This window comes from Gorilla gorilla, chromosome 1 (genome assembly GCF_029281585.2).
Source record: "Gorilla gorilla gorilla isolate KB3781 chromosome 1, NHGRI_mGorGor1-v2.1_pri, whole genome shotgun sequence".
Lineage (NCBI taxonomy): Eukaryota > Metazoa > Chordata > Mammalia > Primates > Hominidae > Gorilla > Gorilla gorilla.
Window position 1 is genome coordinate 24163017 of NC_073224.2, and position 26876 is coordinate 24189892.

General features: G+C 44.0%; 2 protein-coding genes across 6 annotated transcripts in view; one reads left to right on the top strand and one right to left on the bottom strand.

The window, feature by feature from the left end:
• The window catches only part of TBCE (tubulin folding cofactor E), a 91372-nt gene extending 67613 nt beyond the window's left edge, over positions 1 to 23759 (top strand). For 2 of the 4 annotated variants that reach the window (XM_031001199.2, XM_031001206.3), the window contains 12 exons: positions 1548 to 1647; positions 5134 to 5233; positions 8642 to 8718; positions 10193 to 10288; positions 10834 to 10898; positions 10992 to 11056; positions 11759 to 11911; positions 13212 to 13365; positions 16591 to 16659; positions 17633 to 17692; positions 23123 to 23214; positions 23434 to 23759. In XM_031001199.2, the coding sequence (XP_030857059.2) occupies positions 1548 to 1647; positions 5134 to 5233; positions 8642 to 8718; positions 10193 to 10288; positions 10834 to 10898; positions 10992 to 11056; positions 11759 to 11911; positions 13212 to 13365; positions 16591 to 16659; positions 17633 to 17692; positions 23123 to 23214; positions 23434 to 23526 (1124 nt within the window). In that variant the 3' untranslated portion in view covers positions 23527 to 23759. Of the gene's footprint in view, positions 1 to 1547; positions 1648 to 5133; positions 5234 to 7382; positions 7536 to 8641; positions 8719 to 10192; positions 10289 to 10833; positions 10899 to 10991; positions 11057 to 11758; positions 11912 to 13211; positions 13366 to 16590; positions 16660 to 17632; positions 17693 to 23122 lie in introns of all 4 variants that reach the window. The other 2 variants (XM_031001207.2, XM_063707961.1) reach the window with 2 other exon arrangements.
• B3GALNT2 (beta-1,3-N-acetylgalactosaminyltransferase 2) overlaps positions 22000 to 26876 on the bottom strand; it is a 57792-nt gene continuing 52915 nt past the window's right edge. Inside the window, exons 12-13 of one of the 2 annotated variants that reach the window (XM_055372603.2) lie at positions 25026 to 25126; positions 22000 to 23198 (exon numbers count right to left, since the gene is read on the bottom strand). In XM_055372603.2, coding sequence (XP_055228578.1) covers positions 23168 to 23198; positions 25026 to 25126 — 132 coding nt within the window. In that variant the 3' untranslated portion in view covers positions 22000 to 23167. Of the gene's footprint in view, positions 25127 to 26876 lie in introns of both variants that reach the window. The other variant, XM_004028631.5, reaches the window with a different exon arrangement.

A 26876-nucleotide genomic window follows, 5' to 3' on the forward strand; every position in this document is an offset into this window, starting at 1 on the left:
AGCCTCCAATATCTCCCATTTCAAGCAAAGACTAGCACAGATTTTGAAGTGGCCTGCAAGGCCCTTTGTGATGTGGCCTGGCCCCTTGTTCCTTGTGACCTTGTTTCTAGTACCCCCAAGCCCCTCTGCTCCAGTCACGCAGGCGCTGGCAGTCCCGGTCATAGGCTGAGCTCGTTCCCACCCCAGGGCCTTTTGCTCTTGTCACTCCTCCGCCATGTGCTCCTCTCCCAGATGGCGTTCCCCCATTTCCCTCAGCTCTCTGCTCGATGCCCTCTTAGAGGAGGTGGCCTTCCCTGGGCACTGCATATAGAACAGCCACACACCTTTCCTGCATGCCCTGCTCTGTCCCTGAGCACAGACAGGCCTGCCTGTGACACACTGTTGAGGCCCCTGTGTCGTGATCGTCTCTCCCCGATAACACTCTGCTTTGCTCACTGCGATGCTCCTGGCCCTAAATAATTACTTGCAGAATAGACGAGTGCATTGAGTAATTTCCACACATACACATATTAGATGAGAGTGTAGCTCCTCCAGTAGCTGGCCCGGTCCTGCTGCAAGCTCCTCTGTCTTTCTCTGCGGGGACCTGGCTAAGCTGTGCCCCTTCCTGATGGTGCTGCACCTGCACCTAGCCCCTCACCTCCACTTGTGTTGCCTGTCGGCTTTGTTTTTCCAGCCCCACTGTGTTATCCTCTCTGAATCCCTGTATCAGGGGCTGTTGGAGTGATACTGTTACAACTGCTTCCAGGCTACCAGACACCCTCTCAATTCCTAACTCATGCACTTTTGAACTTGTGTCCCAAGTTGACCCCTCTTCTCTCCCTGTAGATGCTGTTTATCTGGAGATTCCTATGGTAATGGTGCCCCATAGAAGGTCGTATGCTGGGGTGAGGCTTGTGTGTATACCTTAGGTGCTTCAGAAATCAAAGTTACCCTCACTGCTTTTCCCCTCTACTTTTGTTGGATAGTGCTAGGATGGTTTAGCGTTATGACATTTGGTTCTTTGTCATTTGATTGTAGATGTTTGTCTCAAGTTTTGAGTATATAACAATGAACTTTTAATTTATTTTTAGTTTTTTGAGACAGTCTCACTCTGTCACCCAGGCTGGAGTGCAGTGGCGCAGTCTCCACTCACTGCAACCTCCGCCTCCCGGGCTCAAGTTTCTCTTGCCTTAACCTCCTGAGTAGCTGGAATTACCAGCGCGTGCCACCACACCTGTTTAATTTCTGTACTTTTAGTAGAATGGGGTTTTGCCATGTGGGCCAGGCTGGTCTTGAACTCCTGACCTCAAGTGATTCCCCCGACCTTGGCATCCCAAAGTGCCGGGACTACAGGCGTGAGCCACCGCGCCTGGCCTCACAATGAACTTTTTCGTTTCTCAGTGAAGTTTTGGATAACTTAAAAATATTATGTACTCCTGAAAAAATTTGAAGCTGACTAGAGGGTATAAAATGAAAAGTTAATTGCTCATGCTCTGGAATTAAGAATAACTACTTTTATGTCTTTTGTGAATCTTTTGAAATTACTGTTTCTTAACATGTGCTTTTAGATATCAGAAAGGTAGATTTGTCAAAAAACCTGTTGTCATCATGGGATGAAGTGATACACATTGCTGATCAGCTCAGACACCTGGAAGTCCTTAATGTCAGGTATGAACTCTTGGTTGCTGAATTTTCATTAACAATAAAGCTCATCTCTCCTTGCTTCCGCACAGCATCTCTGTGGAAAGAGGTAGGGAGCCGGAATGGTTAAGGCTGCCACCTGATGATACAGGAGTTAAGAAGAAATTACTCAGGCTGATAGTGAGGGTATGGAAGTCCTCAGTAAGGTTTTCCTTTTAATGAAAAGCAGCCCCAAATTATTTTCCTTTCTAACACAAGCAGCCTGTAAAATCGAGCTGCAGACATAGATGCTGACAGTTGAGCCAATCAGGTTCAAGATGGCAGCTCCATCTTCCCTTCTCTTTTCCAGCCACGTGTACAGTAAGGAGCAGACAAGATGGTGCCAGCCAAAGGGAAATTTCATTTACATAGTAAGATTAGGGTGGGGTGGCCAGCCTTTCCCGGCTGTGTAAATGTCATGCCTGATTGAACCAGTCTGTGAGCATTAAGTAAATCAGACACTGCCTCCTCAAGTCAAACTAAAATCTGTGCATCTGGGCCGGGTGCAGTGGCTCACTCCTGTAATCCCAGCATTTTGGGAGGCCGAGGCAGGCGGATCACCTGAGGTAAGGAGTTCGAGACCAGCCTGACCAACATGGAGAAACCCCGTCTCTACTAAAAATACAAAATTAGCTGGGCGTGGTGGCATGTGACTGTAGTCCCAGCTACTCAGGAGGCTGAGACAAGATAATTGCTTGAACCCGGGAGGCAGAGGTTGCAGTGAGCTGAGATCGTGCCATTGCACTCCAGCCTGGGTGATAGAGCAAGACTCCGTCAAAAAAACAAACAAGGGCCAGGCGCAGTGGCTCACGCCTGGAATCCCAGCACTTTGGGAGGCTGAGGCAGGCGGATCACGAGGTCAGGAGATCGAGACCATCAGAGCTAACAAAGTGAAACCCCATCTCTACTAAAAATACAAAAAATTAGCCGGGCGTGGTGGTGGGCGCCTGTAGTCCCAGCTACTCGGGAGGCTGAGGCAGGAGAATGGCATGAACCTGGGAGGCGGAGCTTGCAGTGAGCCGAGATTGTGCCACTGCACTCCAGCCTGGGCGACAGAGCGAGACTCCGTCTCAGAAAACAACAAACAAACAAACAAAAAATCTGCATCTGCTGCCAGCTTGGCTTTTTCTTCTTGGAAGTTCCCTCTCTCTTACTAGAGAGAGAGCTGTTTTCCATCTTCTTTCTCTTGCCTGTTAAACCTCTGCTCCTAAACTCCTCATGTGTGTCTGTGTCCTAAATTTTCCTGGTGGGAGAAGAGGAATACCAGGTGTATACCCCAGACAACGCAACTGCTTCGCTAGTAGACATTTTTATACAGCCAGATTTTGGTTTACTTGAATTTATCTAAATTTAACTTTAAGGACACATTTAATCTTTAAGGACACTTTATTTATTTATTTATTTATTTATTTGAGACAGTGTCTCGCCCTGTCGCCAGGCTGGAGTGCAGTGGCGTGATCTTGGCTCACTGCAACCTCGGCCTCCCGGGTTTGAGCGATTCTGCTGCCTCAGCCTCCTGAGTAGCTGGGACTACAGGCACGAGCCACCACGCCCAACTAATTTTTGTATTTTTAGTAGAGACGGGGTTTCACTATGTTGGCTAGGATAGTCTCAATCTCTTGACCTTGTGATCCGCCCACATCAGCCTCCCAAAGTGCTGGGATTACAGTGTGAGCCACTGTGCCCAGACTTATGTATGTATGTATATATGTATGTGTGTATATATATGTATATATATATATATATTTTTTTGTTTTGTTTTGTTTTTTGAGACGGAGTCTCACTCTTGTCGCCCAGGCTGGAGTGCAATGGCGCGATCTCGGCTCATTGCAGCTTCCCTTTTCCAGGTTCAAGGGATTCTCCTGCCTCAGTCTCCTGAGTAGCTGGGACTATAGGTGCCCACCACCACTGCCAGCTACTTTTTGTATTTTTAGTAGAGGCAGGGTTTCGCCATGTTGGCCAGGCTGTTCTAGAACTCCTGACCTCAGGTTTTCCACCCACCTCGGCCTCCTAAAGTGCTGGAATTACAGGCGTGAGCCACCATGTCCCGCCTCTTTAAGGACATTTTAATCTTTAAGGGCACATTGATTATTATAGCCTTGCAAACGGTCACATGAGGTGATTCATGAATAAGGAATGTGTTTTAACTTTTATCAGGTGGGGATGAGTTAGATTTTCATTGAACTGCAAGATCTTATTTTTAGCCTGACCGTAAAGATGGAAGGTTGGGGGAGGTGATATTTAATTGGGGAGTAGGAGAGGAGAGGTGATATTATTAAAAGTGCTTGTTTATTTGAAAACTTCTAGCGTTTAATTGCTGTAGGAATGAGTAATTTCATTGGGATACTGTTTAATTCTGTTTTGATAAGGATTTTTCATTAATCTACCTATTTTACTAATGTCACACTTTTCTAGGCCTTCCTGAATATTTAATTTGTTTTCATCTCAGAACCTAACTTTCCAAGGGCTTAGCCAGGCTTCCTCCATTTTTTTTTTTTTTTTTTGAGGCAGAGTCTCACTCTGTTGCCCAGGCTGGAGTACAGTGGTATGATCTCGGCTCACTGCAACCTTCACCTCCCAGATTCAAGCGATTCTCCTGCCTCGGCCTCCCAAGTAGCTGGGACTAGAGGTGCCTACCACCACGCCCGGCTAATTTTTGTATTTTTAGTAGAGACGGGGTTTCATTGTGTTGGCCAGGCTAGTCTTGAACTCCTGACCTCAGGTGATCCATCTGCCTTGGCCTCCCAAAGTGCTGGGATTACAGGCGTGAGCTACCGTGCCCAGCACAGGTTTCCCCTTTCATTCTTGAACCATTTTTGCATAGACAGGTGAGTGTACAGTAAAGCCGGTAGACAGGCCTGAATGAGTTGTGCTCCCAAATAGAGCAAACGGGGGCAATTCAACCCATGGTGTCTCATCTTCTGGAAATACGGGCTTGTGTTTTTTAATAGTATCATCTTTCGAAGTGACTGTCAGGATTGAATACTTTCTGAGATTAGGGTTTTGAGAAAGAATTTAAGGGGCAATAATTTCATCCATCCTCATAGCCAAAGGGCAGACTCTATGTTTAGAGAAGCAAAATTCTAGCCCATGATTCAGTGTATCAGTAAGACTCTGGAGAACGGGACTTTGTTTTGCAGTATCCAGAGCTATATCTTGTGAAGCTGGAAGCTCACCTTGCAAATGCCTGAGTTTTGGGTTTAGGAAGCCTGCAGCCGCATACAGCTACCCTAATCCTGTGAAAGCATCTTTACACAGCTGATACCAAAAAGTTGTATGTTGTAGATGTTAAAAATTAGGTAGTCTTGATTCACTTGCATCATTAAAAAAGTGATTTTTAAAATATAATTCCATTTTAAGATTGAAACAAATCAAACCCCTTAGATTAAAACCCAAATTGTTGCTTTCAGCAACTATTTCATTTGGGTTTACTGTATAAGAAATAAGTACATTGTATCTTTTTTTTCTACACAGTGAAAATAAACTAAAATTTCCCTCCGGTTCAGTATTAACTGGAACGCTTTCTGCACTGAAGGTTTTAGTCCTCAATCAAACAGGAATAACGTGGGCTGAGGTAATCATATTTCTTTGTTTTATTACACATTAATAAGCAATTAAAAATGTTTGGTTTAATACAGAATTGTTAGTACAGTTTCATAGTACAACTGTGGCTTCATTTAAATCATCCTAGTATCTATTAATAGATAACAAGATTCATTAAAGTGCCTTATAGAAACGAGTTAAAAGAGCATCATAGTTGAGTTTTGCATCTGGAAATCCATGTCCTATCTCAGCTCATTTTGACTTGTTCTGGTGCCTTTATAAACAGTGGCGCTCCGTTATGGTATGAACAAGTATGTGCTGAGCTTCGAAAAGCCGTAGTGTTGGCTATTGACTAGCTTCCTGAGTTTTCCTGTAAGTTTTTTTTTAGAACAGAAGCCAAGCAGCAGAAAGGTTCTCACATACTTTTCTTGTTAGAAGTTCGGCTCTTGGAATCCACTGTTCATTTTATACAGCCAGGCTCAAAAGTAGACTTGTGGGTCCTTGGCACAGCAGCATTTGGGACTTATATCTGGCAGTACTGTTTCCTGTCTGAGGTGTACTGACTTCACACACCCAGAGCATTCTACTTTCTTTTTTTTTTTTTTTTTTTTTTTTGAGACGGAGTTTTACTCTTGTTGCCCAGGCTGGAGTGCAATGGTGCGACCTTGGCTCGCTGCAACCTTTGCCTCCCGGGTTCAAGCAATTATCTTGTCTCAGCCTCCCAAGTAGCTGGGATTACAGGCATGTGCCACCACGCCCAGCTAATTTTGCATTTTTAGTAGAGACATGGTTTCTCCATGTTGGTCAGGCTGGTCTCGAACTCCTGACCTCAGGTGATTTGCCCGCCTAGGCCTCTCAAAGTGCTGGGATTACAGGTGTAAGCCACCGTGCCCAGCCCACTTTCATTTTTATTTATTTATTTTTCTTGAGACAGAGTCTCGCTCTGTTGCCCAAGCTGGAGTGCAGTGGCGCAATCTCGGCTCACTGCAACCTCCGCCTCCCAGGTTCAAGTGATTCTCCCGCGTCAGCCTCTCAGGTAGCTGGGATTACAGGCATGTGCCACCGTGCCCAGCTAATTTTGTATCTTTAGTAGAGACAGAGTTTCTCCATGTTGGTCAGGGTGGTCTCAAACTCCTGACCTCAGGTGATCCACCCACCTTGGCCTCCCAAAGTCCTGGGATTACAGGCATGAGCCACCGTGCCCAGCCCACTTTCATTTTTATTTATTTATTTTTCTTGAGACAGAGTCTCGCTCTGTTGCCCAAGTTGGAGTGCAGTGGCGTGATCTCGGCTCACTGCAACCTCCGTCTCCTGGGTTCAAGCAATTCTCCAGCCTCCGCCTCCCAAGTAGCTGGGATTACAGGCGCTTGCCACCATGCCCAGCTTATTTTTGTATTTTTAGTAGGGACGGGGTTTCACCATGTTGGCCAGGATGGTCTTGAACTCCTGACCTCAAATGATCTGCCTGCGTCAGCCTCCCAAAATGCTGGGATTACAGGCGTGAGCCACTGCGCCCAGCTTGGGCATTCCACTTTCAAACCAAGGGTGTAGAAATACATTCCCAGCCATGTTCACCCAGGAAGTGCCACAGAGGCTGCTCAGTGAGAGACAGGTGGGCCACTTGTGCCCTTAATATGCCCGCGGCCATGGAGCCTCTTTCCTAGGGCCCCTCCTCTGTGAGGCGCTTACTCCCTCTCAAGGTGTAGATGTAGCTGGAAGACAAGAAGGGGCCAGGCACTGGCACTGGGGCTCACACCTGCAATCCCAGCGCTTTGGGAGGCTGAGGTGGGAGGATCACTTGAGCCCAGGAGTTTGAGGCTGCAGTGAGCTAGGATTGCACCTTTGCACTCCAGCCTGGGTGACAGAGCAAGACACATCTCACCCTCCAAATAAACTAGGAAGGGCACACAGAAATTCAAGTGGTGGAGATGGCAGTAAAGTTCCAGTGAGAAAATTTAGAAATATTTGGTGAGGCTGGTCATGGTGGCTCTCGCCTATAATTCCAGCCAGCACTTTGAGAGGCCCAGACAGGAGAATCACTTGAGGCCAGGAGTTCAAGACCCACCTAGGCAACATAGAGAGATCCTGTAGATGCTATATATATATATTATATTATTATACATAATTATATAATATATAATAATTTTTTGTAAAATTTTTTTTTGTAAAAAAAAAATTAGGCTCATGCGCAGTGTGGTGGCAGCAGGCACGGTCTCGACATGCAGAAAGACGCCAGCAAGTTCGTGGATCTGTGCGTGCTGCAGAAATGCTCCACCAGCAACTGCATCATCAGTGCCAAGGACCACACATCCATGTGGATGAACGTGGCCAAGGCCAGTGAGGTCACGGGCAGGTTTAACAGCCAGTTTAAAACCTGTGCTATCTGCAGGACTGTTTGCAGGATGGGTGAGTCAGATGATTCCATTCTCTAATTGGCCATGGCCAAGGGCGTCATCTCAACTATTTGGTTTTTGAGATGGAGTCTTGCTCTGTTGCCTAGGCTGGAGTGCAGTGGTGTGATATTGGCTCACTGCAACCTCTGCCTCCTGGGCCAAAATGATTCTCCTGCGTCAGCCTCCCAAGTAGCTGGGATTACAGACATGCACTACCACGCCTGGCTAATTTTTTGTATTTTTAGTAGAGATGGGTTTTCACCATGTTGGCCAGGCTGTTCTCAAACTCCCAACCTCAAGCATTCTGCCTGCCTCAGCCTCCCAAAGTGCTGGGGTTACAGGCGTGTGCCACCATACCTGGCCATTTTTGTATTTTTAGTGGTAATGGGTTTCATCACGTTGGCCAGGCTGGTCTCCAACTCCTGATCTCAAGTGATCCACCTGCCTTGGCCTCCCAAAGTGCTGGGATTACAGGCATGAACCACTGTGCCCGATCTCAAAGAACTTTTGACTGGAGAGAATCGTGGATGTAGAATATTTGTCATAAATATATAATGAAAACTTTTAAAAATGTATAATTAAAAAAATAATAATGAAAGAAGAAATAATTGTTGAGAAATTTATGAAAGGATATGAAAAATTAGCATATCCTTTACAAACCCAGATTGGCATTTAGAATTGAGGAAAGGTGTGTAACATCAATTTACTTATTTTGGTTAAGCAAATTCTATCAAATAATATGTGCAGTTAGTATCTCCTGTTCCACCTCGTAGCTGCTTTACCTAAACCATGCATTGACATGTACCTCCAAGGCCTCAAAGTGCCCACAGTGTGTGCTCCCACAGCATTAAAATGCAACCCCTTAACATTTTATTTATCACCCCCCACCACCATTCCAGGCCTGAAACATAGTCTTATGAACTGTCCGTGAGGCACTTGTTTGCTGAAACAGTAACTGAGCTGAATCCTTATGGTGGTTCCTATGAACACCCGGGAAGAAACAGCCAGCAGAGGCCGCCTGAGCCTGAACCGAGTTTCTCTTCCAGGTGCTGCGGTGTGCCGCGGGGTGCCCAGGCCTGGAGGAACTCTACCTTGAGTCTAACAACATTTTCATTTCCGAAAGGTAACTAGCACTTACTTAAATGCATCTATCCCCATTTAGTCATCATTCTGAGTAAATAAATGGTCTCAATTATATCTAACCTTAATTTTTAGAAGGATTTGCAAACAAGAATTAGGAAAAATGCTTATTATTCATTGCCTTCACAAATTAGAATTTCAGTAATTGGTTCTAATCAAAGGAAACTCATCAGAATTAAATATTTGTGAAGACATGAGTTATATTAGTTTTGCATCAGTGTATTAACTTGCTGTTTCTTTTTTTTCTTTTTTTTTTTTTTTTTTGAGACAGAGTCTCACTCTGTCGCCCAGGCTGGAGTGCAGTGGCGATCTTCGCTCACTGTAACCTCCGCCTCCTGAGTTCAAGCGATTCTTCTGCCTCAGCCTCCTGAGTAGCTGGGATTATAGGTGCCTGCCACCATGCCCAGCTAATTTTCTTTATTTTTAGTAGAGACGGGGTTTCACCATCTTTTACGGGGTTTCACCATCTTGGCCAGGCTGGTCTCGAACTCCTGACCTTGTGAGCCACTGTGCCTGGCCAACTTGCTGTTTCTAAATGGAAGTTCTGTAGGATATGCTATAAGGATTAAATAATGTATTTTTCATTAGCATCATCTGTTTAAGGTCATTGTACCAAAGTACATGTAAAACTTTGTTCTCTGAAATATATTGTTGCCTCATCTCCTTTTTTAATTAATAATATTAAATTACTATGTAAAATTAACCTAACTGTGGGAAAATTTACAACAGATTCTGAATTAAAGGATTCAGAATCTTAAAGATTTTCGTTTACAGAAGGGTTTCATTATGTAGGCAAATGCAGGTTTTTTTTTTTTTTTTTTTTTTTTTTTGAGATAGAGTTTCATTCTTGTCACCCAGGCTAGAGTGCAATGGCACCGTCTCGGCTCACTGCAACCTCCACCTCCCTGGTTCAAGTGATTCTCCTGCCTCAGCCTCCCATGTAGCTAGGACTACAGGCACGTGCCACCATGCCTGGCTAATTTTTGTATTTTTAGTAGAGACGGGGTTTCACCATGTTGGCCCGGCTGGTCTTGAACTCCTGACCTCAGATGATCCGCCCGCCTCGGCCTCCCAAAGTGCTGGGATTACAGGTGTGAGCCACCGTGCCTGGCCTGCAGGTTTTTTAAATTAAATTTTTTAATTTTGAGATAATCATGTATTCACATGAAGTTTTATAAGAAATGATACACAGAGATCACTTGTACCCATGACCCAGGTTCCCCCATTGGTAACAAGTTGCAAAACTGTGATATAGGATCACAGGCTAGGTGTGACACTGATACCGGCAAGAATATGTGCATCACCACAGGGACCCCTCAGGTTGCCCCTTTACAGTCAGATTTACTTGCTTCTTATCCCCAGCCCTCCATCGTGCCAAATGCAGGGATTTTAAGGCTGTATATTTGAAAACAATTAAGAGAGAAATTCACGGTGAAAAAATTTTATTTTCCCTACAGGCCAACAGATGTTCTCCAGACAGTCAAGTTATTAGACCTTTCCTCTAATCAATTAATTGATGAAAATCAGCTGTATCTGATAGCCCACCTGCCCAGGTAATTTGCCTCTAAATGCCTGATACAATAGTGTTCAGTCAATTCTTAGTGAAGCAGTTTTCGTATGCTATGTATGCTTTCTCAATAGAAACGTGGTAACAATGATGGAATTTCTAAATTGAGTAATTTCCTTTGGGAAATTTTCATTTGAATTCATTTAGAAAATTTACTTGTGAACCCTGTATAATGTGGACTATGTCTATACCAGATAATTTGAAGAATGAGTAATTTGACCCTGGTGATAATGCCGAAAGTCTTCATTCATTAAACTCCGGGCAGTAGACCAGGTCTCTTTCCTCTGAGATGCATTTAGCACCTGACATAGCAGTAGGTACTCAAGAACCATTAGGTGACTATGGAGTCATTAGAATATAGGATAAAGAGTTCACTTTGTGTGTCCTAAGTTGGACTTTATGGTTTCTAAGTATTTTACATGGGATTAAAAACCCAGGGTGTAGGAAAAAAATTTACAAACCGAGTCTGCTTGATACCCCATAGCATTTTAGATTGTTCTGTGTAATCAAAGTTTACATTTTGAATTTCAGGTTAGAACAATTAATCCTTTCTGACACTGGAATTTCTTCTCTACATTTTCCGGATGCTGGAATTGGTATATAAGATTAGTAAAGTTCCCCACTGCCCCCCCACACTATACTTCAGCTACTTTCACTTCTACTGTGTAACTTCATTCCTCTTTTTATAGGGTGCAAAACATCCATGTTCCCATCCTTGAAGTACCTGGTAGTAAACGACAATCAGATATCACAAGTAAGAGCTGCTTCGGAGTGTGCCCAGCACACTGTTGCCTCTTTCCACTCTCATGGCAGAGTTTGGAGGTTCCTTCTACCAAAAAAGTAAAAAAAAAAATTTAATTTGAAAGAGAAATGCCTCCTCAGCGTGAAACTCCTCATAAGAAGCCAAAAATGTTAAGAAAGAAATTAGTTCACTTCACACTTAAGTGGACTTCACACTTAAATGGCACATTAATAGAGTAAAAGGGGCTGGGTGTGGTGGCTCAAGCCTGTAATCCCAGCACTTTGGGAGGCCGAGGCGGGCGGATCACCTGAGGTCGGGAGTTCGAGACCAGCCTGACCAACATGGTGAAACCCCATCTCTACTAAAAAAAAAAAATACAACATTAACCGGGCGTGGTGGCGCATGCCTGTAATCCCAGCTACTCGGGAGACTGAGGCAGGAGAATCGCCTGAACTCAGGAGGCAGAGGTTGCGATGAGCCAAGATCGCGCCATTGCACTCCAGCCTGGGAAACGAGCGAAACTCCATCTCAGAAAAAAAAAAAAAAAAAAGAGTAAAAGTATGTGGTCTTTCTAGAGGGGATTGCTTAGTGCATGATGAAATTCCCTGCCTCAGATTAGAACTAGGGACATGCTTTCCTGTTGCTGGTTCAAACTTCTGCAAAAGTAGCATGAAACATACTGCTTTTCATTTATTTCCTTTTGCTGTGTTTCAGTGGTCGTTTTTCAATGAGTTAGAGAAGTTACCAAGTCTACAGGCTTTGTCCTGCCTAAGAAACCCCCTGACCAAAGAGGACAAAGAAGCAGAGACGGCACGTCTGCTCATTATCGCCAGCATTGGCCAGCTGAAGACGCTGAACAAATGTGAGGTGAGCACTGGTGTCATGACTAGCTATTTTTTAGACTAGAAAATAAATGATTTTAGGCCAGGCGCCGTGGCTCACACCTGTAATCCCAGCACTTTGGGAGGCTGGGGCAGGCTGATCGCTGGAGTCCAGGAGTTCGAGACCAGCCTGGGCAATCTGGTGAAACCCCATCTCTACAAAAAATACAAAAATTAGCTGCGTGGTGGCACGCGCCTGTAAGTGCTTGTAGTCCCAGCTACTCAGGAAGCTGAAGTGGGAGAATCACCTGAGCCCGGGAGGCCAAGGCTGCAGTGAGCCATGAACATGCCACTACACTCCAGCCTGGGCAATGGAGTGAGACCCTGTCTTAATTAAAAAAAAAAAAAAAAAAAAAGTAAAAAAAATTATTTTTGAATATTGTAAAGGGGGTGAGATGTAGCTTTCCTCGGAATGGTAAAGATTAGCCTTGTGCAGTTTCATAATAGTGGTTCTTTTCCAGCTCCTCAGGAGAGAGTCCTCCACTTAGATCAGTGCACTATCATTTGAGGCACACCAGGCACCGTCTCCATGTTTTCAGGGAATGTAGGCAGAAAGAACACAGACCACAGAGCTGCTTTCTCCTCCCCTTCTCAGCCACTCTTCCCCATAAAAGTGGGAAGTCCATGCCTTGTCCTTGCCAGCACTTTTGTGCATTCACTGGGAGTCAGTCAGCTCCACCAGAGCAGGTGCCTCCAGGCAGACCTGGGGGAGGCGACCCAGGGTACCTGGTGTAGTCCTGAAACTGGCCTATGCGCAAGTACTCGCATGAATTAAAAGTGTAGGCCAGGCACGGTGGCTGACACCTGTAATCCCAGCACTTTGGGAGGCCGAGGTTGGCAGATCATGAGGTCAGGAGATCGAGACCATCCTGGCTAACACAGTGAAACCCCGTCTCTACTAAAAATACAAAAAAATTAGCCAGGCATGGTGGCATGCACCTGTAATCCCAGCTATTCCAGAGGCTGAGGCAGGAGAATCACTTGAATCTGGGAGGTGGAGGTTGCAGTGAGCTGAGATCATGCCACTGCACTCTAGCCTGGGCGACACAGCGAGACTCCATCTCAAATTAAAAAAAAAAAAAAGTGTAAAACTGAAATTCTTTTTTCTTTTCTAATAAACCCCTGAGTTCTGTCAATGTTAAAAAGAAGGGTGAAAACTATATCTTGTCCCTCTCAATTTGATTATTTTCTGCATGTGCTATGGAGGAAGGACAAGGTGCCAAATGCAAAGGACATGTTAGAAAAAAGCTTTGTAATAGGCTTGTTTTTATGTCACATGAACATAGATTCTCCCCGAGGAGAGGCGGAGAGCTGAGCTTGACTACCGAAAAGCTTTTGGAAATGAGTGGAAACAGGCTGGTGGACATAAGGATCCGGAAAAAAACAGACTCAGCGAAGAATTCCTCACAGCCCATCCCAGATACCAGTTCCTCTGCCTGAGTACGTGCGTATACACTGGTGGCCTTCAGGTGGTGGATTTCCAGCTGGAACAAAGTTTTTTCTTGGGTATCAAAAGAGGTTCTCAGTGTTGCTTTTGCCCTTCTTCCTTTCCTGGGCTTCTTGTATTCATCTGAATGGACTATAGGCACTTTCCTGGGGCAAGGGCAGCAGGGCAAGAGCAGTATCTTTCAGCAGGAGGAACCTGGGAGACGGTTTATGTTCTTGAAGTGGAGAGGTTTGCATTTGGGGAAGGGAAAGCAATTCTTTTATTTTTAAGAGATGGAGTCGGCCGGGCGCAGTGGCTCACGCCTGTAATCCCAGCATTTTGGGAGGCCGAGGTGGGTGGATCACGAGGTCAGGAGATCGAGACCATCCTGGCTAACACGGTGAAACCCCGTCCCTACTAAAAATACAAAAAAAAAAAAATGAGCCGGGCGTGGTGGTGGGCGCCTGTAGTCCCAGCTACTCAGGAGGCTGAGGCGGGAGAATGGTGTGAACCCGGGGGGCGGAGCTTGCAGTGAGCCGAGATCACACCACTGTACTCCAGCCTGGGCGACAGAACGAGACTCCGTCTCAAAACAAAAAAAGAGAGATAGAGTCTTGCTCTGTCGCCCAGGCCCAGGCTGGAGTGATCTCAGCTCACTGTAACCTCTGCCTCCCGGGTTCAATTTATTCTCCTGCCTTAGCCTCCTGAGTAGCTGGGATTAGAGGCGCCCGCCACCATGCCTGGCTAATTTTTGTATTTTTAGTAGAGACGGGGTTTCACCATATTGGCCAGGCTGGTCTTGAACTCCTGACCTCAAGTGATCCACCCGCCTGGGCCTGTCAAAGTGCTGAGATTATAGGTGTGAGCCACCGTGCATGGCAGGAAAGCACTTCTTTTTCTTTTTTTCTTTTCTTTTGAGAGAGAGTCTTGCTCTGTCACCCAGGCTGGAGTGCAGTGGCACAATCTCAGCTCATTGCAACCTCCACCTCCTGGGTTCAAGTGATTCTCCTCCCTCAGCTTCCAAAGTAGCTGGGACTACAGGCGCACACCACCATGCCTGGCTAATTCTTGTATATTTATTTTTTGAGACGGAGTTTCGCTCTGTTGCCCAGGCTGGAGTGCAGTGGTGCAATCTTGGCTCACTGCACCCTCCACCTCCCGGGTTCAAGCAATTATCCTGCCTCAGCCTCCTGAGAAGCTGGGATTACAGGCATGCGCTACTATGCCTGGCTAATTTTTTTTGTATTTTTAGTAGAGACGGGGTTTCATCATACTAGCCAGGCTGGCTTCGAACTCCTGACTTTGTGATCTGCCTGCCTCAGCCTCCCAAAGTGTTGGGATTACAGGCGTCAGCCACTGCGCCTGGCCGGAAAATCACTTCTTTTTTTTTTTTTTTTTTTTGTTGCGAGACGGAATCTCGCTCTGTCGTCCAGGCTGGAGTGCAGTGGCGCGATCTCCGCTCACTGCAAGCTCCGCCTCCTGGGTTCACGCCATTCTCCTGCCTCAGCCTCCCTAGTAGCTGGTACTACAGGCGCCCACCACCACGCCCGGCTAATTTTTTGTATTTTTAGTAGGGACGGGGTTTCACCGTGTTAGCCAGGATGGTCTCGATCTCCTGACCTTGTGATCCGCCCGCCTCGGCCTCCCAGAGTGCTGGGATTACAGGCGTGAGCCACCGCGCCCGGCCAGGGAAAGCACTTCTTAAATGTAGGTTCTTCTCTTGAATATGTCCACCAGGTTTCAGGTGGTGAACCATGCTCCACTGTAGGAAGGGTAGGAAGCACTCCAGTTTATCTCCGAGGCATCCGTATTTTTTTTTTTTTTTTTTTTTTTGAGATGGAAGTTCGCTCTTGTTGCCCAGACTGGGGTCCAATGGCGCGATCTCAGCTCACTGCAACCTCTACCTGCTGGGTTCAAGTGATTCTCCTGCTTCAGCCTCCTGAGAAGCTGGGATTACAGGCGTCTGCCACCATGCCCGGCTAATTTTTTGTACTTTTAGTAGAGATAGGGTTTCACCAGGTTGGCCAGGCTGGTCTCAAACTCCTGAATTCAGGTGATTCGCCCGCCTCGGCCTCCCAAAGTGCTGGGATTACAGGCAACAGCCACCGCGCCCAGCCGGCATCTGTATTTTTTAAAGCCCCCCAGGTAATTCTAGTGAATAGGAAAGTTCGTATGAGTGTAGTTCTGCAGTAAGCTCTCGTCCCGAGGGCTCGCTACCAAGGCTGGCACTTGGCATGCACGGTGGTTCCTTAAATCCTCCAGCCTGGTTCTTCAGGCTTTGAAGCTAAGAATTCATGAGTGTTTGTCCCTGATGTACTTTCCATTTTGTTTTGATGACATTATTATTCCACATTTCGGTTTTATGTTATTTCCTTTTTTATATTTCTTAATGCAAGAAGCTCACTGCATAAATGCTTTAGGCTTGAACAGTATCTTTAAGGAAGAAAAGCAGCCTAGAGGAATCACTTTCAAATGACTCCATTAGCCGGCCCAATTTCCTGGCCACGCTCAGTGAATTCTAAATCACTCGGGGGTGGGCAAGGGAAGATTGTGAAGCAGCCGGGCAGGTATTGTTGAGTATTTCACTGCTAAGAATGCTAGAAGACAAAAGCACAGATAGATGGGGGGATTTAGAGAAATGTTGTCACTGTTTGGCCTAGAGCAGGAAAAAAGTACTGCTTTCCTCCTCTCCTGTGGAGGCTGTGGTCCAGGCCTAGGAACTGGTTTGCAGTATGGTACTGAGCGCCTAGCCTGGCACTGCACGGTCTGGTTGAAACGTGAGAAGTGTTCTGTGGATTGTGTCTCAGGTGGCACCAGGTTTCTGTCAGCGCAGAAAGAGAACTGTTACCAAAGGTGACACTCGGGGAAAACATTTGAAGTATTTGAAGGCAGTCTTCTCTTGCTAGTTTTGAGTCAGGACACCTAAGGAACATTGATGTAATACACATGTAAACATGTTGCTTTTCATTTGTTGTCTTTTGTTGAGTTTCACTGGTCATTAACAATGAGCTAGATAAGCTACAGAGTCTGCAGCTCTGGGTAGATAGAAGATTCTGTCCTTGGAAGTGGTTGTTGTCCATCACTCCTAAAAATCACACTGAATAAAGGCAGCTCCATGTGTCCTGGGAAATGCCCAGGCTCTCTGGACACTTACCTATCCTTTGTTTGTTTTGTTTTGTTTTGTTTTTACTTATAGTGGCCTTTGGTTTATCATTCATCTCTTTTACTTTCTTAAACAGAATATGGTGCACCTGAAGATTGGGAACTCAAAACACAGCAACCACTTATGCTGAAAAACCAGCTGCTAAGTAAGAATCTCAGATTCAAATAGTTTATTTGTATTTGAGTCCTTAGGTGCTGAAACAGTTAGTGTGTTTCTCTTAAGTGTGTACCTCTTAAGTACCTAAGTAAATGCCTTGAGTTTTAAATGAATTTTTTTTTTTTTTTTTTTTTTGAGACAGAGTGTCCCTCTGTCCCCCAGGCTGGAGTGCAGTGGCGTGATCTCAGCTCATTGCAACCTCTGCCTCCCAGGTTCTAAGCGATTCTCCTGCCTCAGCCTCTGGAGTAGCTGGGACTACAGGCATACACAACCATGCCCGGCTAATTTTTTTTAATTGAGATGGAGTTTTGCTCTTGTTGCCCAGACTGGAGTGCAGTGGCACGATCTTGGCTCACCGCAACCTCCGCCTCCCGGGTTCAAGCGATTCTTGTGCCTTGGCCTCCCGCGTAGCTGGGATTACAGGCATGTGCCACCACACCCAGTTAAGTTTGTATTTTTAGTAGAGATGGGGTTTCACCATGTTGGCCAGGCTGGTCTCAAACTCCTGACCTCAGGAGATCCACCCGCCTCGGCCTCCCAAAATGCCAGGATTAGAGGCATGAGCCACCGCGCTCTGTCAAAGAAATGAATAATTTAAAACATGTTTAAATTCTTATACATTTTTGTAACTCCTATGTTTTAAACTCATTTAATAGTGTTATAAATGTGGGAGGTATTGGAGTTGTGAACCAAATTGTGATTTGTGAATTTATGACTTGAAAACCTAGCCAAGCTGTCAGGAAAGAAGTACTAAGTGGGGAAAAGGGAAAGTGTTGTCCAGCTATTTCTGTTGTTGTTAGCAATCCATGGAAGGATTAATAGAAAGAATTTTAAACACTGATTAGACCTGCCAATTTGCACTGAATAGCTCTATCATTTGGCCATCTGTTGATATGTGTGGATAATTTAAATCCATATAATAGTAGATATCAATTAAGTCTTTTTCTTTGTTTCTCTTAAAGCACTGAAGATAAAATACCCTCATCAACTTGATCAGAAAGTCCTGGAGAAACAACTGCCGGGTAAGAAGAACCAGCCTGTCTTTTCCTTAAACTCTGAATCATCGGCCTAGGTATGAGTCAGCTAAAATTAAAACCTTTAACTCATGTCTCAAAGTGTGGACCTCAGAGTTTACAGGTTTTCATTAGTCTTTTATATTCTAAAATACAATCAATCATGCTAATATCACTCCGCCATGCCCCCAAAAGTTCAGGTCTCCCCTAACTTTATCAGCTGAAAGCAGTTTTGTTAAAATTGGAAGCCCCTGCATATAATTACACACACACACACACACACACACAATTTTTTTTGAGACAGGGCCTCACTCCGTCACCCAGGTTGGAATGCAGTGGCACCAACTCAGCTCACGGCAGCCTCTGCTTCCTGGGCCCAAGCAATTCTCCAGCCTCAGCCTCCACGTAGCTGGGACTACACGTGCGAGCCACCAACGCCCGGCTAATTTTTGTATTTTTTGTAGAGATGGGTTTTCGCCATGTTGCCTAGGCTGGTCTCGAATTCCTGAGCTCAAAGCCATCCGCCTGCCTCAGCCTCCCAGTGTTGGAATTACAGGCATGAGCCACTGCAGTTGGCCTAAGTTGTATTTTTAACCAAAAAACCTGAGAGCTTGAATGGCATAGCCTTTTGGAAGCATTCCCCAAGCCTGCTGCTGTTTCCAGGTAGACTGTGACACTGGGTTTGGGGTCTGCTTCTCATCCCTTCATAAGAGAGGAGCTATGTCCTGGTGAACTGAATTCTTACGGGAGGTTTGTGACTTTGCTTACATTCTACTTCTGCTCCTGACTGATTAGGAGTCCCTGCAAAAACAATTCGCAGATGGTCTTTTAATGGACACCCTGAAATGGTTTTCTTTGAGAAAGCTACCTTAGAACTTAAAAAAATTGTGCTACTGGAACTGAATTACTTTTATTTGGAAAATAAATATGCTTGTGTCAATAAATTAGATCAACATAACTTACCTTAAACTTTCACTCAAAAGAAAAATGAAATTATAGTCTATTTTTGAGTATGCCATGATACTGTGAATTCTCAAGATTAAACTTGATTCATAGCTAAATGCTAAAATATAAATAATTTAGAGCAGTGAGGATTTAAATAAATGAAATACACATCAGCTTAATGACTCTAGTACATTGGGTTTGTTTGCCCGTCAGTGCAGTAAATTCACATTGATTTTAAAATTAGTTTCTATCAGATAAAGCAAGCTTATCATGGTATTGCTTATAGAAGGCCTTAGTTGTGTTCAAAGAAGTACCTTTCTGATTGATAACCATCCATTTAGTGTTAAGTTACCACAACGTCTCCATTTTTGTTTATTCACAATCCAGTTTCTACTCCTGTAATATGTAATTTGGCTACTGCTATATAATGGATTAGAATTAGTGATTTCCCCCTTCATTATTCTGTTTTCAAACTTAGACAGACAGTAAAGGCCCTGGTGGAGACAGACTAGTCAAAGAGGGCCAGGACTGTTTTATTTTTTATATATTTTTTTCAGATGGGGTCTGGCTGTCACTCAGGCTGGAGTGCAGTGGTGCTATCTCAGCTCACTGCAGGCTCCATCACCTTGATCCCAGGCTCAAGTGATCCTCCCACCTCAGCCTCCTGAGTAGCTGGGACTATAGGCACGAACCACCACACCCCGCTAATTTTTTTGATTTTTAGTAGAGATGAAGCCTCGCTATGTTGCTAAGGCTGGCCTCAAACTCCTGAGCTCAAGCAGTTCTCCTGTCATCACCTCCCAAAGTGCTGGGGTTATAGGTGTGAGCCACCATGCCTGGCGGGCCAGGACTTTCTGTGAATGTTTTTGGCCTTCGATGTCTTTGCGTGTTTCCTTTTGCCTTTGCAGATACATCAAATCAATTCATGGGAATGTTACCACTATAGAGTATTTGCTCAAGAATATTGTCATTAGACCTGTTTCGTTAAGCTTTCCTTTTCAGTCTTTCTCTGGAAGGCACTGAGGTAGACCTGCCAAGGCCTGCCGTCTGGGCATGCCTGACTGCAGCCCTTGGCTGGGGGTGACAGTGCTGCCTTACCCTTCTCTACTTCCATACTGTACATCTGACTGGTATCCCAGGTCTTCTGAGATTCAGTTAGCCATTTTGGGAACACCCACTGCATTCATGCTGTTTTTATTAATCTTTGGGTAGAGCTAGCAGAGATTCGACTATCCATAGAAATTATATGTAAGAATTACTAAACTATTCAGAATCTGAGTCCTATATTCTATAAACTCAGCAGTAAGCCAGCAGATTACTAGGGTTCCTTTTTTTCCCCTTTTTTATTTGCTTTTTTAAATTTGCTTTTCTGTTTCTCAAATGTACACTCACTCACTCACTCATACAAAGGTTCTTAACACTAATTCTTATGCCACATGCTGTGAATATTTAACCACTAACATAGGTAAATGTCTTCTAAACAGAAAAGTAATAGCCAGGCATGGTGGCTCACACCTGTAATCCTAGCACTTTGGGAGGCCAAGGTGGGCAAACTGCTTGAGCCCAGGAGTTCGAGACCAGCCTGAGCAACATGGTGGAACCCCGTCTCTACAAAAATAAATAAATACAAAAATTAGCTGGGTGTGGTGGTGCATGCCTGTAGTCCCAGCTGCTTGGGCGGCTGAGGTGGGAGGATCACTTGAGCCCGGGAAGTTGAGGCTGCAGTGAGCTGTGATTGAGCCACTGCAATCCGGCCTGGGTGACAGAGTGAGGCCCTGTCTAAAATTAAAAAAAAAAAAAAAACAAAACTGCAGTATCTTTTTTTTATCCATTAGATTAGCAAAATTAAAATAATACTGGCTGGCATGAAAAAGCACTATACCCTTTTTTAAAGTCATGTGGGAACTACTATAAAAAGTTAAAAATACACATATGCTCTGACCAAGCATTGTATCTTGCAGCATTTGTAATGGTAAAGATACTAAGAATCTAAGTACTTGCCAGCAGAGGAATGGTGAATAAGCTCTGGTGGAACCACACAGCACACAAGGCACTGTCGTGTGTCACCGAGGAGAGTGAAGCAGGTCTAGAGCTGCGCTGTCCAGTGTGGCTGCAATAACCACATGTGGCTATTTAAATTCATTAAAATAAAATAAATTTAGTTCTTCAGTCATACTCGCCGCTTTCCAGGTGCTCAGTACCACATGTGGCTGCCATACTGGGCAGTGTATGGCTAGAGGACATGGCATGGAATTGGCATGAAAAGCTATACCATCATGTCATAAAGAAATACAAATGTAGTACGTCAATATATTATAAAACCTATACATCCTTTTTTTTTTTTTTGAGACGGAGTCTCATTCCGTCACCCAGGCTAGAGTGCAGTGGCATGATCTCGGCTCACTGCAAACTCTGCCTTCCGGGTTCAAGCAACTCTCCCGGCCTCAGCTTCCCAAGTAGCTGGGATAACAGGTGCCTGCCACCATGCCTGGCTAATTTTTGTATTTTTAGTAGAGACGGGGTTTCTCCATGTTGGCCAGGCTGGTCTCAAACTCCTGACCTCAGATGATCCGCCCGCCTCAGCCTCCCAAAGTGTTGGGATTACAGGCGTGAGCCACTGCGCCTGGCTTAAAACCTATACATCCTTATATGAACACAGAAAAAAAAAAAGGCCTAGAGGTATACCTCTCAAATTTTTAACACTGGTCATAGGCAGGTAAAAAGAAATAATTAGCTATTTCCATATTTTCTGAATGTTAAGACAGTCACGTTACTATATTAAAAATGGTAATGCTATTTATTACATACAGATTGCTACTTTCTTCTATAGAACCGGTATGAGTAGGCAGGTTTTTTTTTTTTTTTTTTGAGACAGGTTCTCACTTTGTTACCCAGGCTGGATGGAGTACAGTGGCACGATCATGGCTCACTGTAGCCTTGACCTCCTGGGCTCAAGTGATCCTCCCAAGTAGCTGGGACTAGAGGCGTACATCGCTATGCTTGGCTAAATTTTTATTTTTTGTAGAGATGCGGTATCCTCATGTTGCCCAGGCTGGTCTCAAATTCCTGGGCTCTGATCCCTCTGCCTCCCAAAGTGCTGGGGTTACAGGTGTGAGCAGGCCAGGCAGATTTCTTATTAGAACTGTTTTATGACCAAACTTTTTGTTTTTGGCATGTGTTAGGAGTATGTCACTCCCCACTGGTGTGCAGCAGGTAACCCCTTCTCTCACCAGCCTTCAAACAACGAAAGCCAGTCCGTCTCAATCTTTTGAAAGGACTAGACTATCACATATTCACACATGAAAGAGCAAATTTTGTTAATTAAAATTATAAATTCTATTAACTGTATTCAATACATACAAAAAGGCCAGTTTTTATTCTAAAATAAAGAGAACATTTATTATCACAAGTTGGATAAAAACACACAGCTTTTACAAAAATGATTTTTGATAGAAAAATATGTTTGAATACACTGTGATATTTGTAAGAACACCACACTATTGCTGTATCTCCAGCTAAAGCTTCAAGGAAACTCTTATTTCTCATAATCAAAATATCCACTATTTACCACAACCCGTCTTTGGAAAGAAGTTCATAGTGTATTCTGAACAAACCAAAGCATTTACTCGGAAGTTACATTCCCATGCCTGGCAGTCACTTGTGTATGTTTAATACAGTTACACATGACGTAATTACAGAATGGCGGCGCTGGAAGGGACCTTGTAGATCATTTAGTTGACACCCTCATTTTACAGAGGGGGAACTAAGGCCAGAGTTGAGAGATGTCCTCAGGATACCTGAGTCCCATTCCAGTGTTCGTTCAGTAATTCATAAGGAAGTCATTACATAAAGGTTTAAAAAGAAAACGTTAATGACTCGCTCCCTTTATTCTGTGCTGAGAGTATCATTCTGCTTTATTCAGATTAAGAAAGAAATACACTACTGAAATGGTATGAAACTCACTGTCAAAGGGCACTTAGGTCCATTGGCTCCGTTTCCCACAGTTCCCCAAATGAACAGGTGGTACAAGACTCAGGCTTTCCCCCTAATTACTTACTTGGGTAAAGTGACTTGGGTAAAATGACAGATACAGCCAGGCGCTGGGCTCATGCTTGTAATCCCAGCACTTTGGGAGGCCAAGGCGGGTGGATCACGAGGTCAGGAGATGGAGACCATCCTGGCCAACATGGTGAAACTCCGTCTCTACTAAAAATACAAAAGTTAGCTGGGTGTGGTGATGGGCACCAGCTACTCAGGAGGCCGAGGCAGGAGAATTGTTTGAACCCAGGAAGCGGAGGTTGCAGTGAGCCGAGATTACACCACTGCACTCCAGCCTGGGCGACAGAGCAAGACTTAAGTAAGTCTCAAAAAAAAAAAAAAAAAAAAGACAGATACAGCTATCATTGCAATGATACTGTGGTCTCATCACATGAGCTAGTTTTACAGGTAACTGTCATTTGAGAGAACGAATGGACTTTTCTTGTCTTTTGATAGGCTCCATGACAATTCAAAAGGTGAAGGGATTGCTGTCACGTCTTCTCAAAGTTCCTGTGTCAGACCTTCTGTTGTCCTATGAAAGTCCCAAAGTAAGTTGCCCAGCAAAATACAAAGTCAAGCTTAGTCCTCATATTATGACATTAAACTCTCTCTAGATAGCAACAGTTTGATTCTAAATGGAGACCATAGGTCTGTTTGATTTTAAGGGTAAGCTACTGCCTGGGGACGGGGTGGGGGAAGAGTATGTGTAACAGGCTTTATCGGATCTGTCTTAATCACATCCTTCCCCACCTTCGTTCTAATTTTAGAAGCCGGGCAGAGAAATCGAGCTGGAAAATGACCTAAAGTCATTACAGTTTTATTCTGTGGAAAATGGAGATTGTCTATTAGTGCGATGGTAACAACCAACTAATAAAATTTAAAGACCACACTGCTTATCGTGTCTGGGGTTCACCGGAAATAAACGATTCACTGGAACAATTCCACTGTCAAAACAAAGGGGGTTTACAAACAAAGGGGGTTTACAACTTGCCCTAAGTATAACAAGCTAAGTATAACAAGGGATGTATTTTTTGTTGGGAAGTGACCATTTCTAGGCTTATACATAATAGCAATAATAAAGGCTTTGAACCTACTAATGATTTTCTGATCTTATTTCATATTTATTTTTACAGTTCATCACTGCATTTCATGATAAGATTTAAATATTAAATAGAAACTAGCTAGCCTAATAAAATCTGAACACAGTTAATGTCTGTCATAAGACTAGTTTTAATGGAATTCTCTATTGAAACTACTATTTTAAAGGGTTACTAGAAATGATTTGGTTGGTCATTTTGGGAAATGTCCCTTAAACTTGGGGAGACAGCCTCTACTATGTTTAACAATATGCTATTATCTGTCTTCTCAGTTGCACTATTTCTAAGAGTACTTAAATTAATCACATGCTTTTCCCTACAATTATACCTAAGCTGAGTATATCTTCTTCTGTAGAAGATAACCAGCTTTGATTGAAATGTACTCATATTAGGTAAACATTAGGCAATGATAGGAGGAAAGCAAAACTAATTCTTTCAAAATGTCAACAATTTAGAAATATCCTTCCCGATGGCACTAAAACCGTGAGAGGTATTTGCTTTTATTCATACTCACACAACTTTAGCATTTAAAAACTATGAGTACTAAACTGTGACCTTCAGGATTTATGTTAGATGGCAGAAAGAAAATTTGGGTATTAGTCTACCATATAAATGAACTTCTTTAAAACCAAGGTTCAGAACTGAGAATCATATTGGTTCCTCTTCAAGTTGCCCACTTCAGAGATCCACAAAATCTGACATTATTTCCAGAAACCCCAAACTTTGGTATAAGTGACCACTGCTCAAATATGTGATCACATGATCACACAGCATTCCCGTGAGTTCTTTTTGTCTGATGATAATTATCCTAATTAAGCTCTACAGAGCTATCCTGCAATCCAGGTTGAAATTCAAACTCTCAGTTACTACTACAGATTTCTGAACTAGGCCAAGTTTTAACCAAAAACTATAGGTAATGGTGAATTACTAATTAGCTACAATGCATCAGGATTTAGAAATATTTTTTCTTTTATAAAATAACTTGGTATTTTTCTGATAATCTTCCAATAGATAAATAAAAATTTTTCTTATGCTACAGTACAAGTTGATTTTTAAGGAAATTTGTGCAAACATTAAGAAACACCGCATTGGTTCTGGGTGAAAGTGCCAGTCTGGAACTCTCTTGAAAGACCATACAGTCAACTGCTAAACCCTGGGACTCCTCAGACTTGCACTCAGATTATCGTTTGCCTGCCCTGATTTTAGACGCTGCTAATTCAAGTCCCTGTTATCTTGCTTGACATCGACAAGGATCACCGCACCGTTCCTTCAGTTTCCACAGTTCCGTCAGTTCCCACGGAGAATACTGAGGAGAAGACAGCATTCCTGTCTCACAGGTCTTCTCACACAGCCACAGACTGTCCTGTTGAGAAACAACCAAAGCCGATCTGAGAGTGGTGAAACGGTTTTAAGAGCATCAGAAAGTATGCACGTAGACAGCTTTTATGTATTCTAATGATGCTGAAATTATTTCAAGGATAACTCCGTGTGTGGAACAACTGGTGAGGTTTGGGGGTGGCACCTCCTGATTTGGGAAAGCACCAGGTCCTACAGTCCTGTGGCTGTGGAATACAGAAACAAGGCGGTGTGTGGATGAAGAGTTAGTCAACAAATGCCATTCCGTAATGAACGATTTTAGAAACCACAAGTTGAGTTTCATGTTTGCTAGTAAAGGTGCGTCTATGGCAGTATTAGTAACAGCTATTATTCTGATGGAATGCTGACAATATTGCGGGGACTGTACCAAGTGCTTTGTAAATATCTCACTTAAATCTCACAGTAATGCTGTGAGGTAGGAACTATTTCCCTCTTAACAACTGAGGAACAAACGAAGAGTTAAAAAACTTGTTCCAGGTCACAGGGCTGGTAAATGAAGAGGAGGGATTAAAGACTCCCAAGCTCAAGTTCTTAACCACTAGACTATTTCCTAGCTACGTGAATTGGCTTCTATTTCCAGCAATGTAGCAGAACACAGAGAGAAACTCATTCAATGTTTTGACAACACAAAAATGTTGGATAAAATTAAAAACCTTTATAAAGCATGGCTCAACTCCGTGATCAAAGAAGAAACAGGGTAGGAGAAAGTGCTGAGTCAGCCTGTGCCTTGAAGGCAGCTGCTGATCCTTGGGTTTGGAAAGCCAAGCCCAGGGTCAGGAGACTCATGGGAGACTGACACAGAGCTAGGATCTCTGAGGGGCCACAGCCTCAGGGGTGATATAAGAAAACACACTCAGCTTGTCTGTCTCAGTCTTGCCCCTCAGTGGGATGGAAAGGGGTCTCTCTCCCCTGAGTGCCTACCCACAGCTTGCACTTAGGTAGGTCTGGGGCTGGTAGTCCGTCTGTGTAAGCCCAACAGTTCCAAGCCAAAAATCTGAAGTATTCATAGATGGTAGTATTCTTGGTGCATGGCAGAAAAAAATGTAAGTATGTAAATCCTCTCTGTAGGAATGCATTTTAAATATAGGACTCAGTTTCCAAAGACATGGTCACAAAAAAAAAAAAAAAGACAATGCATCAGAAAACAAGTGCCATGAACAACAGTTGTAGAAACAACACACTGCAAAATCAGACCCAGCAAAGACTACAGATCCCAGAATTACCAGATACAAAAAAGAATTCTATTCAAAGATGAGACAAAGTACAGCAAAGGAATCAGACTATCAAAGTGGACCATGTAGATGTGGGTTGATTTCTTGTCCTGGACTGAGAGCTGCTCTGGGGCCCCAGCTCTATGCAGGGCTTCTAACTGACAGACACTGCATGTGCCTTCTGTCCCCTGCACCTTTGATGGCCAAAGTGGAAGCTGCAAGAATCCAGAACAGAAATCTCTGAAGCTAAAGCCAGCTTTGTGCTTGATTTCTTCCCAGGGCTCTAGTTTCCATTTTGGTCTCTGCAGATTCATTTTTTTTTCTGGTTCAGCAATAGTGTGTTTTAAATGATGTCTTGTATTTCATGCAGTGTCTTATTTTTATCGGTCAGAAGGGTTGAAGGATCCTTAGACTGCCACACTCAATCAGTGGATTCTGTCGTTCAGTTTTTTTTTGAGACGGAGTCTCACTCTGTCGCCCAGGCTGGAGTGCAGTGGCGCGATCTTGGCTGACTGCAAGCTCTGC